Source organism: Vanessa atalanta, chromosome Z (genome assembly GCF_905147765.1).
Source record: "Vanessa atalanta chromosome Z, ilVanAtal1.2, whole genome shotgun sequence".
NCBI lineage: Eukaryota > Metazoa > Arthropoda > Insecta > Lepidoptera > Nymphalidae > Vanessa > Vanessa atalanta.
The window spans coordinates 7,983,303-8,000,707 of NC_061902.1; the positions used below are offsets into that span (position 1 = coordinate 7,983,303).

Here is a 17,405-nt window from a genome sequence, read left to right on the forward strand (position 1 = left end):
CATATGTTGTCTTTATTTATTTTATAATATAATTACGATAACCCATAAAATTAAACTAACATATTTTGACAATAAAACTAACTTTTATGTATATTAATTATAATGATTTTGATATCTTCTTTACACCAAGTAATTTCATAACTATATTAGTCATTTCATTGATACATATAGATAACTTTTGATTACAATATGGACTGAGACTGAACATGATACATTTAATATTAAAATACATTAATCTCATAGTAATATTAAGATGATAAATAAATTTAAATTTAGTTGCACATATTTGAGTGTTGGCAAATAAAACACAAAGCTGCCACAACACCAATATTGTGTTTTTAAGTTTTGTGTAATTTCGCTGTTTAATCACATGAGCTGAGAAGTTGCCTTAAATTTACTTTACCTTTAATTAAAAGCCATTTAAATTCGTTCAGTAATTTAGGGGCATATTAAGTAAATAGATGTAAATGAAAATAATTTGAGATTCCAATGACTGTTAAGTGAAATCATATAATTTTGCTTAAAAAAACTAAAACTCTGCAATGAAATTTTAAAATAGATTCCATACATATAATAACCCTATTCTAAAATTTGTTTTAAACCTATAAAAGGATTATTCATCATAGGCGATACTTAAACTTATATATTTTTTAAAGCTAATTCAATGCTAAGCAGCAAATTATTTAAAAATAAGATAATGTTAGATAATTATAATTACTCTATCTATACCATACGTAAGTTGGGACAATTGTATTAGAATTTTTATTACCGCTAACGTGTTTCCGAACCGATGTTAAGTAGTGACGTAAATGTGAAAAAAAAACACTCGTATCTACTATTCTTTCTACAAATGATAAGGATTGATTAAATAAATGTATATATCGCTGTATCTATTATGTGATCAATTTGTTCCGTAAAATTAGTAACCTACTATAATGAGCTATATTGAGATTCTGTAAGAATTCACTCCGTATCTCGCTCGTGAAATTTTGACAGCCGTATTACGGTGGTACTCCATTTTGATATTTGTAACCTATAAATTTTATAATGATTATTATTAGTCATTGTAGCATATATTATTCTGACATTCTCGCTCGTGTTCTACGTTGACTTTCGAATCCCTTCTTACAGAATAGCTCGGCTGAAAAGGTAATATTATTTGTGAAATATGGCCACATTCATTTGAAAACAAACAAAGACAATCGCAACAACAACAAAAAAAACAGAATTAAAACTAATACCTTTAGGAATTTAATATGAATAAAGTCCACTTTTTCAAACTTAAAATATACAAATTTATTTAAATAAATGCCGTACAAAAATACGTTCTGCGATAAATAACTTTTCTCATTCGTCCAAGTGACCATTAAAAATTGCTTAACTACGTTAGATGTCAGATTATTTAAAAACTGTTCGTGTCATTTGTTTTACCATGAAAACATTGCAACCAATATTGACCATATAAGTCTAATCAGATACCAACAGACAAACATACACGAAATAATCTACTATATTGTTAAATAATTTTTTTTTATAAAAAATTATCATCGGTATCAGTAATATTAAGAAATAATGAATCAAGTTTTACTTACTTTATAATGTTATAATATGTCATTTATATAATATATTCGAAGATCGAAGGTACCATAATTCAGGTATAATTAAATATACAAATATCCTACCATCAAGAGCTCTTTGTGCCAAAATGTTACATTTAAACAAATTCAATGGAGGGCAAATGTCGAACGGTACTATAAGTTAGCATACATAATTATTTTAATTAAAATGTAGCTTCGTTTACATTAAAATTTAAATCAAGCCATACCTACAGATATCTTATAAAACATAGTCGTACAAAATTTAGTAACATAACATACATATATAAGAATACTAAAAATACGTACAACTTTGAAAAATACCTTATACTGATCGCAACATAATTGAATCAGTCAATTGAATTTAAAAAGTATTATTATAATTCGAATATAAACTGCACCTCTTTTTTTTTATCAAAATATACTTCAAAGTAGGCTTTTAGCAATAGAAAGGGTCTGGAATCTTAGCATAAATTTAATAAAATATATATTATATCATTAACATCATTAAAAATTCTATATACATACGAAAAATAGGTAAAAATAGAAATATAAAAGTTATTAATTACAGTTTTTTAAGCGTATGTAGTATTTTAATAGATACTATTGTTTTAAATTGATCGGCACGAATTATATATATCATTATTAGAATGCGCTTTGCCTATTCCTCCATAGCCTCACTCCGTCTCTGCTAATACTATACATACATCATCTGTGGAAAGGAAGAAACACTTAAGCGCACTTAAATGGTACATTTTCGAAGAGAGGTTTTCAAACTTAACTTTGAACCTCGTTTTCCAAAAGTACCATATTAGCGTAACTTTACTCCACTTACAATATTATATAATAAATTGCAATACTAAAATAGTTTACTGTAAGAAACACAAATGCATACCTTTAAATAACATATTTGTTAAAAAATACTTTTATTATGGCTAAAATTACAACTCAAAAATTTTCTAGTTTTTTTTTATACGAATTTATTTACATGCGTTATATATCTTTTGTAATAAAATAATTAAGCTAATAAGCGACATTACGATTGCAACATTACTAAAGAAAGTTTTATACCCAATTGTAAAGTTATATATAACAAATGATAAAATTATTTGATTATAACTCTTGGAATAAATATATTTTTTTGTACCACAAAATAGATTATTATTAAAGGAAATACACTTCCTTTATAGAAAATATCATTGATTTATACCAGTAATTGCACAGCAGTATGTGTTGCGTAACACCATGTCGAAGTGCTGAAAAATGCTGAAATAAAAATAAATAATTATTGGCTTCGTGTTCATAGCAGAAAGAATATTAGAATCGGAAGTATACTGCTTCAATAAAATTTCATTAGTTATTTGGTTAATGCTCTACAATACGTTGCAATGCTTTATTTTTTAAATGTTTTTTTTTTAATTATGGTAAAATACAAAAAAAGTACGAAAAATTTAGTATAACAGTTTTTTTTTATCCATGTTAAGTATATCTTCTCCTTCTCCATATATAAATGTGATTGGTTTATTATTGTATTACTGAACTGTGTAGCTCGTCATTAAAGAAAGTATTTGTATATATCTATTGCAATCTTAGGTAACATGTCAACACTATCTACAAGATTTAACTTGTTAAAAAATAAAAACTTTATGGTATTCAAGTACTTGTTATGTGTGAATTTCTTTTATAAAGTGCATTTTTCTTCCTTTTCTTTTAACGTGTGTTTTTTATGTATGATATTTGAACTTTATAGATGTCGCTAAATTTTTAAATAGATCACTAAAATTATACTAGAAATAAAATCTAGCTTAATATCAACAAAAGAAATAGCCACAAAGTCGGAGAGAAAATAGTCGGATTAGGCGGTTTCGAAGCGAACAATGATGAAACTAGCAGGTGTCCTCCATAGTGTCACCAACAAGTCAGCACCATATATCTACTATTATAGATAGATGTATTTACAACACCGATACAAGTATCATAATCGATTTTTAAATATTTTTGAAAGTGTTAAAAATGTAACTTTTATTTCACTGTCACTAGGATCTGAATTTTAAGAAATATTACGAGATATTAAAATAAACTCATGAAAAAATACATGGGGCATGTTGTACCGTATATTAGCACAGTAAAGCCAACTAGATCGGTTAGCAAGTGTTTATTTTATAGGTTAAGGCTTTACTATTACTTTAAACGTACAAAATCTGGACAGTAATTTATTAATACTGGACTGTATTTACAGCATGTATACGCCATTATTCAGGACTGTTGTACCATCGGATACAACAAACAAATAATACTCACATTTTAATTGTTGAGCCAGTCCCAGGAGTCGTCATCGTGTTTCTTCTTTATGGTAATGTTCTTGATGTCAGGAGGTGGGCTCGATACCCCGACTTGCGATAAATCACGGGAATCCAGATTATTGCGCGCCGCAACCGAGTGCACGATGGTTGGTTGAATCTGCTCATTCCTGAAATAATATACAAATAAATAATAATATATTTTTCGTTTTATTTCATTTATCAATATTCTAATATCGTTTTAACATCAGTTTAGTTATATCATTTATTTAATACTAGCTGTGCCCGCGACTTCTAATAAGTGCGCGTTTTAATTTAGCAAAAAGTTATTGCTCAGTCGCAGATATTAGCAGCCGTTGGTGGTAGGCACCCGAGACGTGACGACAGCGCGAGGACCGCGCGCGGTACTAGACACTAGACAGGTTTTTATTATTACATCAGCTGCCAGTCAAAGTTCCGTTAAAATCGGTCCATTCTGAACAAACAGTCGGACAAAAAACGTAAAAAATGTTATTTTGGTATATGTACCGTGTATATATACAATCAGACATATGCATTTAGTAAAAAGCGGTTATTTTAATATTACAAACAGGCACTCCAATTTTATTATATGTGTAGATTATCAATTTTAATTAATGTATTCGAAAATCGAACTTAGCTGTTTTAAATTGTCAAATTGTCATCTCGAGAACGCAAGCAGAAAGCTGGCTAGCATTCCTCGAATAGTCTCTTCTAATAGAAGAATCTAATAGAATCTACACTTTTGGATAATTTTAAAATTCTATTACTTTTAGGCGAGCATTTGAATTATTATATTATTGTAACTATTTTTGGATTCATCAACTTTCGCTTGATAGTATACGTGGGTCAAGCTTGTGTGGTGATCATATAATTAGGTATACTAAGCACTTTTCTGATTTACACCGTTTACAATTGAGATCTTGTAATGACACACAATACAAATAAAGAAAGTTAAAGTCAGTTGAGTAAAGGCCTCTTGTCCTCTTAAAGGGGGTAAGCTACAAACTTTTTCCATCATGCTCCTGAAGTGCCAGCTATGTAGGGTTGCTAACTATGTGTGGCACTTTTAGACCATGAATAGTTTTTAACGATTTATCTTTCACCGTCGAAGACGAGGCAAATTAAAAACTAGTAAAGCACAGTAGCAAGTTATTTTGGATTTGAGCTCGCGAGTAAATGCGTTAAAACGTTTAAAACCCTCAATATTTAAAAAACTAACGACAATGGTAAAATTTCGGTAAAATTCATTTTTAACATATAGTCTAATTCAATGCCTACTTTAAGTAAAATATTTGTAATCAAATACTATTTTTCAGAGAGCAATTCAGTTTTATGAGAGGAAGCTCGACAACTGATGCGGAACTAGCTCTTCTCAAACATATTTACGATGCATGCGAAAAATCACAGAATACTATTGGAGTATTCTGTGATAAAGAATTTCATTATGTAGAACTCGAAACGCTTCATATAAGCTCAAATTCTACGGTATTAAAGGTAAAGCTCTTAATCTCATTGCTTCATACTTAAGCCAAAGAGTCCAACAAGTTCCATTAATGAAAACTTGTTGTTTATTCTTCTGGATCTATACTAAATTCCACAATGATCAATTTTTGGTCTTTTTCTATTTTTATATATAAATGATCCTCCTTTTTAAGTTAAAGGTAAAAAAAAATAACTATGACGATATGAACGATGCTTTATTACAGATACACAATTGGTGCACTATAAATAATTTAGTTTTTAATGTTCAACGGACAAAAGTTTTCTAAAAGTTTTCTAACATTTTGTAAGGTTTAGTATAACCTTACAAAATGTTAGAAAGCAAAATTATAATATATCATTAAACGGTTGCTGTCTTGATGTAGCCGATACTACGGTGTTTTTAGGAATAGCATTGGATTTTTAACTTCAGTTGAGTTCCTCCTTTATCGTCCCTAAGAGGAAGACATAGCTTCGTAGCATACACGGTTACAAAAGTTAGACAACTAACTGATATTGATACCGCTCGTCTAGTATATTTTGGTTATTTGCATAGTATTATGTTATATGGTATAGTACTTTGTGGTATTATGCAGTATTATGTTATATGGTATATTACTTTGTGGTAACGCTACAGATATGTTGAATCTGTTTTTATTTTACAAAAGAGAGTAATCCGATCTATTTATAACCTTGGAGCTAGAGATTTCCTTCGGGATGTTTTTACCAAAGTAGGAATACTTACTGTTGCATCACAATATATTCACAGCAATGTTATATGAATATACTCACAGTAACATTGATCACTTTGATGAAATCAGTGATAATCATGGTATGTACACGAGACGTAAGGGTAAACTTATAACAACAAGTTTCCGAATCCACAAAGTCAATAAATAGTTCTTGGGGCAAGATATCTGTTTCTAAAAAAAAATCCGCAGATATTTTTAACTTTGCCGAATCATAATTTCATATTATTTGTAAAAAATGCATTAATAAAAAAAGGATATTATTCAACACAAGATTATGTAGATGATAAAGTGTGGAGCTAGTACGTGTTGATTTTCAAACATATATATATTAACTTAGGAATAGACTACTTAACTACTGAATTTCTTGCCGGTTCTTCTCGGTAGATTCTACAGTTCGCACCGGTTTTTACTTCACTTAATATCGTTTTGTAAAATGACGATACAAATGTGTTTTAAAAGCCTACTTGAATATTTAGATTTAGACATTACATGGCTGAATGCATCCACATTTTGTATGCCTTGGGTTATTACCGACTCAATTTACGAGTAATTATGTTTTCACTAAATTCATTTAACATATTATACTTTTTTTATTGCGAAAAGGGGCGAACGGACTCAAGATCCACTTGATAATAAGTGGTTATTGTCATCATAGATACCTCTAATGTAACGAGCTGCTGACGCGTTGCAACCTTGAATGAATTTGTTTATTCCCAGTTCTAAAACTCGAAAGTTCGAAAATTCGTCTATTTTAGCGCGTATTAAAGATCCACGTGGCCTGACGAACTGATTTTGAAAATTGAACATTAACGAGATGCCATCGACACGATGTGTGTGAAATTTCATGCAGCGGCGAAGGGTGAAAATAGAAGATGACAGTGGACGTAACTGCATAATCCCGCGGGGAGTCCGTAAGATGGAAGTTGCGCGAATATCAGAACCAAAATATATTTGATGCTAAATCATTTGCTGTGGCTTCTCCCTTACTCTGTTCTAATTCTACTTAGATTTATTTATTATAATTAAAAATGCATCAAAATGTGTTAAACAGGAAAGGTGTGATCGGAAAGCGCAGTCTAACCGTTTTTATTATATCGAAGATAAAAATTATTTTCTTTAAAATAATTGATCGTCCGACAATTCTATAAAACCCAAATATTTTAAAAAATCTTGGTCAAATCTATCGATTGTATAATTGAATAAAATTACCAAGAAATCTTAGAAAAATATTGTCTTTGTGTATAAATGCAAAACAAAATCCTAGCAAAAATAAACTAAATATTTAAAGCGAATATAGTTTAAAGCGAAGAAGAAGCATTAAGGCTTCGACTTCGCAATCGCGATCATTTCATCATAGATTGATTGGCTTAATAGAACGGCACGAAAAACGATGTTGACAATAAAAAATCGAACTATAAAAAGGAAAGCGCACAGCACAGTAACCTATATTATTAGCATACATTGAATTGAACTATCATCATTCGCTTGCACTTAATTTTAATTATTTCATTCTTCTAATATGATTTGATACGATATTTTCGTACACATCATACCAGACCATAACAATATCAGTCGCCAAATTCATGCACATTATAATACATAGCACAGCATTTCAAAATAATTAATACTCAAAATTTTGCAGACGGCACACAGCATATCGCAGTTTTACAGCAAACATTACTCATAAATCTGATTAGGAAATCGAATATCGGAATCAGCTACGATATTCGGCTGACTGATTGTGATATTTCAAACAGAACCTACGAGAGTTAAACATCGATAAGCATTAACGTGCTTCTTATATAGTTCTAGTGATATTTTAATTTGTTATTTACATATTTTATAAAGGAATATTATTGTTCAAATAACAGTTCAGAAGATTATAATCGGCCCGAGGTCCAAGTTTCCACTTTCTCGCCATCAACAGCCGAGAAACGTGATTTTGTATGTTTTTGGATCCTGTACACGCTTTGTGACCACGATAAAGGGATCCGGCGATAACTTGAACGCAAACTCATTTACACATGTAATGTGAAAACTGTAGAATTTCAAATCTACACGTAATTATAGTTAGCCACAGCGCACAGCGTCACCGCTATATAGTATGTTAATATTTCAACATCCATGCTCGAATTTGAACTGAAGCTGACTTCGTGGGAAAATCGCTGCGTAAATTCGCACCGTGATTCACGAGAGAGCCTAGAACCCAGTTGACCGCTACTGCAATATACATATTGTTAAACTCGAGGTTATTCTGAACGTAAGTTCTGTTTGTAGACAATTTGCACATGAAAGTAATTACTATCTCTGTTACGATTGAACTTCAATTTAATCTGATGTTCGACGTCAAATTTGAATGAACTATCAACGAGAAAAAGTTTAATCTTTATAAAATAAAAATATTAAAAAGCATTGAAATTTTCAAAGCGATTTTTTATTAACGGTACAACCATCGTAGAAAACCACAAGTAACGCTGACCTTTATCTAGGATTTACGTTTGTGAAAATTTGTGTAAAAAATATTTATACCGCGAAAAAGCAATGCTTAACTGTTGTTGTGTTCTTGCTTTGAAGAGTAAGTGAGCCAGTCAACTACAGGCACAAGGGATATCATCTAAAATTCTTAGTTCTCAATATTGGTGACGCATTGGCGATGTAAGTGATTGTCAATATTTTTTCCCAGTTTTTATGTCTATGGGCGGTGAAGTCGATCAGGTGGTTCTTTTGTCTGTCTGAATTCCTATTTAAATATATAATATATATACATAAAAAAGCCTACCATTTTGAATATGGTTCAGATGTAGAGTTCTTCATAGCTCCATAGCCAGGAGCCTGGAAATTGGCGCTCGAGTTACTTGCTCGACGCAACTCGCTCGTTCCACTCAAAGAAGTCCAGCCGCCACGATTGTTTACCTATAATAAGAATAAAACATGTGAGTTAAAAATACGTGTTTAATTTATATCTGTGATTTAAACCTTTTCTTATTTATCCGTTAAATTGCAATAAATTATTTGATATTGTGATAGTGGTAAGACTATCAGTGATCGATATAAAAGTATTAGAGGTCAAGGTAGCGCTTACGTGGTACACTTCGGGGTACACCACGTACGCGTGACACTACTGCAGAAAGTAGTTTCAGTTAGCAACAGGTGGGACAATCTGTCCCGTTTATCGTTTTAGAAACGAAAGTATGTTGACCTATTGCACTTAACCTTCAACACTCATTCGATCAAATATATCATTGAAGTGCCGGTCTGGGCCTCATCCTACTCAAGCATCCCAATAACGCTGCCTACTGTATTATATACTAATATTCATATTTATATTAATAGAAAATACGTCGCAATATTGGATAACAATGCATAATATTAAAGCCGTTTGAAGGAATAGCAGTTATCCCTATTCCCAACGATAGTTTTAATCAAGAATAATTAGTTAATTAACTAATCACTCGGCAAATTTCAGTTCAATGTTTCATTTGAATTCGAACACTAACTACATTATTAATGTAATATTTATACGGATAAAATCGGACGGTACATAATGTATCTCCTGTAACGTTAAGTTTCTCTCCAACGATGTTATAGTTAGGTCGTATAGAGGTGGGCTAGGATAAGCACGTGCAACGTAAAATCAATATGACGGTCACTGACGATCGCATCGAAACATTGATAGCATTCTGCGCATTAAATAGAGATTTTGTTGAATGTATTTATGTTTATATAAGGTATCGATACATTGTTACGAAAACTTGATAATTAAATCTTAGCTTTACTTCTGCACACGATTACCTATTTATATTCATATGGAATTCCACAATGAAAATAAAAATTGGATTCGACTTTTAGATTTCATTTGACATTCTAAGATATATATATATATATATGATATTGATTATATATATATATATATACATATATATATATATATATATATATATATATATATATATATATATATATATATAATCAATATCAGTCAATATGTCTGGAAGTCAACGGGACTCTGCAAAACTTTAATTCTCATTATACACTAATCTACACAAATTCGACGTGCCTGGATTCTGAATATAAAATTCGTGAAACATTTATATTACGAAAAAATAGTTTATTAAAAACCTTATTTCACTCTTAAGTAACATCTTTAGGATGTTAATGTAAATATAAAAAAAAATGCTCCTTAAACGCATGTAATAATTAACATCCTTAAAAAAAAGAAAAGGAATAAAGTTCTCAGAGTAAAGACAAATGATTGTATAAAATGTACAAGTGCTAGAAATAAAAAGGTATTATACATAGTATAATAAAGTATTCAAATAACTGTAATATTATCAATTAAGGGCCGGAACTAGCTACCAAACCCGGCATCGCACGGGAAGAATAAGTGCAATCAAAATATACATCTCTGTTGATCGGCATATGTTTTTTCGACAACTGCAACAATGACCATAATTTGAAATCTTAACGAATTATACGACTAAACCTTCCTAAAATAAAACCGTATAAATATAATATGTAATGATTATTATGCCATTGTTCCGTTTGCAGTTGACAAACTTGGACCTCGGAGTAATAGTCCAAAAACCTTTATTAAAAGTAAAACATCTCGTCTCATTACCTCCCAAGTGACAGGAGGCTCGGTCCAGTTTTCGCCCAGAGGATCGGAATTGCGATTGAACGGGGAATTGTTGCTAGAATGCCTCATTCCAATCGTTATTTGTAGAGTAGCTATTGTTTTATTTTTTATTTATATACAATAAAGCATTTAATGAAAATAAATGTTTGTTTACAATAACTTTCGAACAGATGAAATCAAAGAAGTAAATGCTACAAGTATTTTGTGTTTATATACTGGTCACATGAAAGAGTTTCATAGATATTTTGACACATTTATAAGTCAAATGTTAAAGGAACAAAAATCTAAAGATCTCTATTAATGTTTAGTAGGTAAAGATAGGTCCAGTGATTAAAAGGTAAAGATTAAAAAAAACAAATTATACTAATATCATAGACCTAAAATTACTTTTTTTGAATGAAAGTGATAATTTCCAGAAATAATGATCTAATTAAAAAAAAACAGGTAGACAGCTATATTACTACAGTGCTAAAGGGTTTAAATTGTATTCATATTATATAATTTTATTTATTAATAATTTGAAACCGTGCGACGCTGGGGCAGGTTGCTAGTATTTAATGCAGCAATGTTTAATTACTGATCCTTATTTTCATTTGAATGTCAGGATTGCCGGAGCTGATATATACGAAGGGGGTGGGATGTACGGGGGTGGTATGGGTGAGGGAGGACTTCATATTAAGCTCTAAAATATAATATGATATAGGGAGTAAAATGCAGATTAAATAAAATCGATCTGAACCTATGTGGCAGTCTACGCAATACAATCTATTATTATTAGTTTGTTTATGTTTATTTATTTATATAGAATAAATCATATCATCAATCTATTAATCAATATCAAAGGTAGATCTTTCAACTCACGAAAGCGCGCCCCTCATCGCCCAAATATTATCGACGTACATTAACAAATATCATCTCAATTGTGACTCTTTTGCGGTCTTCATTCTGATGTGTCTCTTGCACTGATAGTCAAAATATACTATTTTTGAATATCTTATCGTAAGCCTAGACAGATTGTACGTTCTCCATCGAATCTTAACACGACCCTTTAATATATTAAGTTAGAAAAAAACTAATAATCTTTGGGGCATCAGTTACTCTATCTGCCCTCTCAATTTTCATGCTTTTTATTATAAATCTGAACTTTAACCCAAGATGTAGATATGATCACATTATATCATATATTTATGATGCGTTATCTATGGAAAACGCAGGGGCAACATACTTTCAATCTTTCAGAGGCCTTTTACATTGTCTACCGAATTTTCAAATATCGACCGTAAATTAATACCCTCGGTTGCAAGGATGAACTAGTAAGTGTAATTAATTACAAGCACAACGAACAATATATAGGTAACAATGATGGGTAGCCAAAACCCTACCAGTAACGTTTAATACATTTCACCTTATAAGCAACAGCAGACCCATTGCATGCTATTATTTGGTTAGGACACTCGGTCAATCCAAAACCTTAGATCTGGAGGATGGAAATAAAACCTCAAATACACTGTCTTGGATTAATTGTGTTAAAACATAAAAATATCATTCGATAAATTATCGTTATACTACAATTATAGTATTTATATTTCAACGTTACTGGTTATTCTAAAGTGATAATAAATTGTGACAACAGATTTACGAGAGGACCATCATAATATCGATGAAACTGATCAGAGCGCGTGCGTGGTTTAAGAATTGTACACGGGATTACTGTTCAATCCAAATAATCCCACCTACCTTTACATAACTAAATAAATAAAAGGATAACTGGAAGAGAAGAATACAATTTCTACATCATTTACTCACGTGGCAGCTCTCAATTATAACGATAATTGGACTACACGCGATATGTTAATTGCACGAAATTAATATTGACACGAGCGTAAAGGTTCTTTTTAATTACTTACTTTAAAAGAACAAAATAAATCTAACAATAAATTTATTTTGAATATTATAATAATCAAAATATCAAGCCATCAATTTATTTTATTTTAGTATTAACATTGTCTATGTTAAAATGTTTAACAAGTTGAATTATTTGCAATGAAAACATTTTGAAATTAATTGATAACTTAAAAGATAAAAGGTCTCATAATGAGTAACAAATACATTTTAATTATAAGCGAAACCTTTTTTATATTAGATAATAAATAGACAATTAATCAAGATCACAGAAATCAGATCACATTTAATCAAGTCGAAGATAAAGGCAAATGTAATTTTTAAGTTAAAAATATTTTTGGGACTTCCAGATGCAACTGTACATTTTGTTATTTCACATAAACACCTCTGACAATATTTGTTGTGAATCCTATATTCAAATAGTCCATATATATATATATATAGTCAGTATAAAAAAATGGCATTTCATTTTATTGACTAAGCCGTATTAACTGCGAGCAACATTAAACATCTTTAAAAGGATGCTCTCGGAAAAGTACCGGTGCATTGTATAAAGCTTTTCCCCGCTGAAGTATTGATTTTCCTTGAAGTACATGAAGGAGACCTACAATATTTTACCTATCATAAAATTAATTTGAAATATGCAGTAGGTACATACATATAAAATACGAAATAAGTATTATTGGAAAATATTTGCGGACAAACATTAGAATTACGCCCAAACGATGATAACTAGAAGTTAACTGTCGCTTATTTATTATTCTGGAATGTTAAAATGAGTTTGACCAACATAAGTTATTTATTTCAACCCGTTTAGATATAAATGAACTATTATTGTTTATTATCAGTTATCTTCCAAATTAGGCTAATTATGAATGTGGTTAAATTTTATCAAATATAAAATTATATAATCAAACATTTTGACTCGGTGTAAAAACAAGACGTTTATATATAAAAATTTTTTTTTTACAATACCAGCTACTTCGTCTACATTGTACTGAAAACAATTATACTGAAATGATCGCATCAATGATTTTCAATCAACTGCAATTTACTCTTAACGACGCCGATGTTAACGCACTGCTATTCACTGCATAATTATTGTATTTGATTCATTACTTGTCATTTTATGTTATATGATAAAAATACTTGATTGGGCGTCTTTCGTAATCAAAGATTTGTGTAAGCTACATATGAAAAATCATCGTACGAACAAATATTGTTGTTAAATTAGACTGATTAAATCTCGATCCGTTAAGCGTAGAAGAAAGGAAAAAGGATCTATAACAAACCCACCGAACCCAGGGTTTTTTACAGTTCTATTTGTATTGATAACACTAAAGCCTATCAATGGTTATTGGGTGTTTACAACAGACGAGAGATTGATAGATACAGGCTAATAATTTGAAACCTTAAACGAACTTTGAGTGTAGTACTTTCCAAAGTGTGATCTGATAGACTACGCTTAAAATATCACAAGCTCAGAATGTGGTCGTTAGGGTGGATTCACAAGCCGTGCCTTTATTACCGAAGATGGATGATGTCAAGTGGTGACCTAAACCAATGAATAAGTATGTAGATTTACCTATTACATAGGAATTATGCGAAGAATCATCATCAAGAACATCGACATCGATTCGATCACATCAAATGTAATCGAATCGATGTTGATGTTCTAATAAAGATTGATGTTGTATTTTAATGTTATAAATCCTTATTATTATTATTAATTAGCGGCGAAGCGCAAGAAGAAATTTTAAATTAACTCTAAACGACTAGATTAGAAAGACTTCGCGTTCGGACAACGTAAACTAGAGCAGTGCAAAAGTGAATTGTGAAAAAGACAAAACAATCTTAGGATTAGGAGTTCAACGAAACCATTGATTAAATAAATATCAAATATTGGTCGTAAAACGAACAAGCAAATGATAGCATTCAGCAGAATGCATGCAGATGAAGCATGCATTTCTATATTTTTAATTTCAATAATCACGTTATTTCATCCCTTATTTGCATATTTATTTATCGCGTCTACATTGCTACACTTGATATTTGAACAGAACAGACGTATAAACAAGCAATTTCCTCGTTTAACCATACAATACTTCATGTACCTGCGGACCTATTTTATTCGTAGAATAGACCAAAATGTATATAGAAAACACCAAAGCAAGTAACAATTGTTGATTGCAACATGTCGTCGACAACCGTTTATTTTTAAGGGTTCAATATCTTAGACATGGTCTTGCAACCAATTGTCAGATATATTATTGGACGAAAGCAAAGTTTGAATCGCTTTGACTACAATACATGAGGAAATTTGTAAACGTCAGTTGTAAATCTTCCACCAATCTACCAATTCCAGTAGTGGAACAACATAAATTCTTCTTAAAATTTAGTCGAAACATAGGACATTTGAAGACTACTACATATTTAAAGAAAAAAATAAATATATCTTATCGGCAAAAGTGTAATTACCAATGTTATTAAACTTTAACTACAATCATATTTACATTTATTATGAATACATACAGTTATACACAAAACTTTAAATTAAAAAACGCAACAGCAGTCTAATCAGTAAAACATATTATATCAGAATTATATAACTTACCTTATCAGTTACATTAGAAGCCATTTCTGAAACTTTCTGTGTAGCTATTCCTCCGTAGCGCACAGCATTTTCAGTAGCTGTACGGGCTGCTTTAGTCACAGATGAAGTAAACAGCGACCAGCCCTAAGAAAACAAGATTTGGTGTTTTAAAACACACCATTCATATTATGGTAGATATATCACATTATTGTACATAGATAAACGCACAAGTTAACTATATTTTTTGTGTACTAATAATAAAGTAATCTACAAATCATTATAACATATAAATCAAGTTTATTTGGATGGTATATACTTACAGAAGCAAGTGAAGAAAGAGTATTATCAACCATATCATTGCCACTGTTTATCGGAGACATGGGAGTAGAGTGAGATTGCCTTGGTGTGTTCCCAAATCCAGTATAACGTCCACTCCCATATTCACTACTGTTAAAAGAAATGTATGGAACATTAAAATAGTGAAATAAAAAAATATTCAAAGTGATGGTTAATTATCTTTAGTTAAATACTAACTGATAACTGATGTTATTATCAGAACCGCTGGTATGAAATACATTATCACCAGATGAATAGAAAGTCTGTGACTGACTCCAGTCCGTGGGCTTCTCTACTACCTCTGGTTTGTAATCAGAGGGACTCCAGTCACTACCTTCAGCAAGGGCTGTTATCTGTTTAAAATTAATTAATATTAAAAAAAAAACTGATATATAATATGAATTTTATTAGAAAAATAAACATACTATAATAATACAATTAGTAACAATACCTTTTGCCGATACATTGAAGCAGCTTTAGTATTATACTTCTGTTGAATTTTCATTTCAGGCTTATAGTCAGGTTGGCTTTCAAAGAATGTTCGAGCCTTTAAGTTGCCTCCAACCTAGTTACCAACATAAGGTTTGCATTGCAATTACTGTTTAAGTTTAAACTACAAGTCTATATCACTTGTCTAGGTTTATTCATAGTGTTTAGGAACTTAGGATCTGCAGCCTTATATAACATAACAATAACAATAAATATAATACTATTAATAATGGTAGATACAAAATATTTGAATACTTGTCAGTTAAAACTCTTTCTGTGCAATTCCAAAGCTTTCTGACATATTTTTATTTAAAGAGAATTAATAAGTGTTATACTCTTTTATAAGTTATATCTGCTCACAGTAAAATAAACTTATTTGATAAACCAATAAAGACTGTTCACTCACCATCATTTTTTCTAGTTCTATGTCCTTCCATTTGTCCATAGTGACTGAACGAACAAAAGACAAGTGGACTCCAAGGCTGCGATGTACGCCTGAACATTCAAGGCATATCCAAATACCGTAGGTCACCGACACCCATTGGGGATTTAGAGTACCACACTCGAAACATTTCTATCCAAAAAAAATAAAAAATTAATACCAATATGGTATAGAAATTAGTTTGAAACAAATCATTAAATTACGTACGTGGTTTTCGTCCTGAGTTCGAATCAAATTTAATTTACGACGTGTACGCGGCGAAGCCATTGTATTGAAGTTATATTTAATAAACACAAAAACGAGCGCACTTGCACTTTTTTTAATGAATGTGCAACAATACGACTACACGTCCTCAATTCCAGCAGGTAAGTAAGTGAAGTAAGTCTATCACAATTCGCAACTCGGACGGAGGCGGACGTCAAAGTTATCTTTTTTTTCCAGTTGGCAGCCATAGATAAGTAGACTTATGCCACAGGTTAACAAATCTTAATGTGAATAATAGTATTATCAAAAATTGTTACCTAAATGGTAGATTTTGTCCTAAATATTATCATAAAAATATTCTTAAATTATTATTAAATAAATCAGTCAGTCTATCAGTCTTTACACTAAATATTTATACTAAAAGCAGTATCTTAATTTATGTTTTCAACACAATTTAAAATATGAATACTCAGATGACCATAATTTACATTGGATTTACACAAGAATAAAATTACCTAGTATTGATATTTAATTATAAATACTTTCTAATGCAATTATTATACTATGGATATTGCTATATCAGGTGCCGTCCTAAAAGCTGGAGCGCCATTCGTATTTTTTGGATTATTCTGACCTTAGTTTCTTCTTTACTCCGT

At 30.6% G+C, this 17,405-nt stretch overlaps 1 protein-coding gene across 2 annotated transcripts; it reads right to left on the reverse strand.

Annotated features, from left to right (window-relative positions):
- Window positions 1–23: 23 nt before the first annotated feature.
- LOC125076132 (ADP-ribosylation factor GTPase-activating protein 1) lies at window positions 24–16,959 on the reverse strand. 2 transcript variants are annotated; one of them, XR_007120288.1, is made up of 10 exons: window positions 16,753–16,959; window positions 16,510–16,677; window positions 16,066–16,179; window positions 15,813–15,967; window positions 15,599–15,725; window positions 15,300–15,422; window positions 8,927–9,060; window positions 3,897–4,065; window positions 2,806–2,861; window positions 25–2,307 (listed from the first exon to the last, which is right to left on the reverse strand). XR_007120288.1 is itself a non-coding variant. In XM_047688106.1 (9 exons), the coding sequence occupies exons 1-8, from the start codon at window positions 16,810–16,812 to the stop codon at window positions 3,900–3,902; spliced, it is 1,047 nt and encodes a 348-aa protein (XP_047544062.1). In that variant the 5' UTR covers window positions 16,813–16,959; the 3' UTR covers window positions 24–2,861; window positions 3,897–3,899. The 2 variants fall into 2 exon arrangements, 1 of the variants encoding a protein (XP_047544062.1); XM_047688106.1 differs by having other exon boundaries at window positions 24–2,861.
- Window positions 16,960–17,405: the final 446 nt, after the last annotated feature.

Bases quoted from the DNA above. Each gene is read 5' to 3' on its own strand.
- LOC125076132 (XM_047688106.1), bottom strand. From the start codon at position 16,812: ATGGCTTCGCCGCGTACACGTCGTAAATTAAATTTGATTCGAACTCAG. The intron at 16,180-16,509 runs GTGAGTGAACAG...GTTGGTAACTAG, and splicing joins TAGAACTAGAAAAAATGATG to GTTGGAGGCAACTTAAAGGC. The intron at 15,726-15,812 runs GTTAGTATTTAA...TTCTTTTAACAG, and splicing joins GATAATAACATCAGTTATCA to TAGTGAATATGGGAGTGGAC.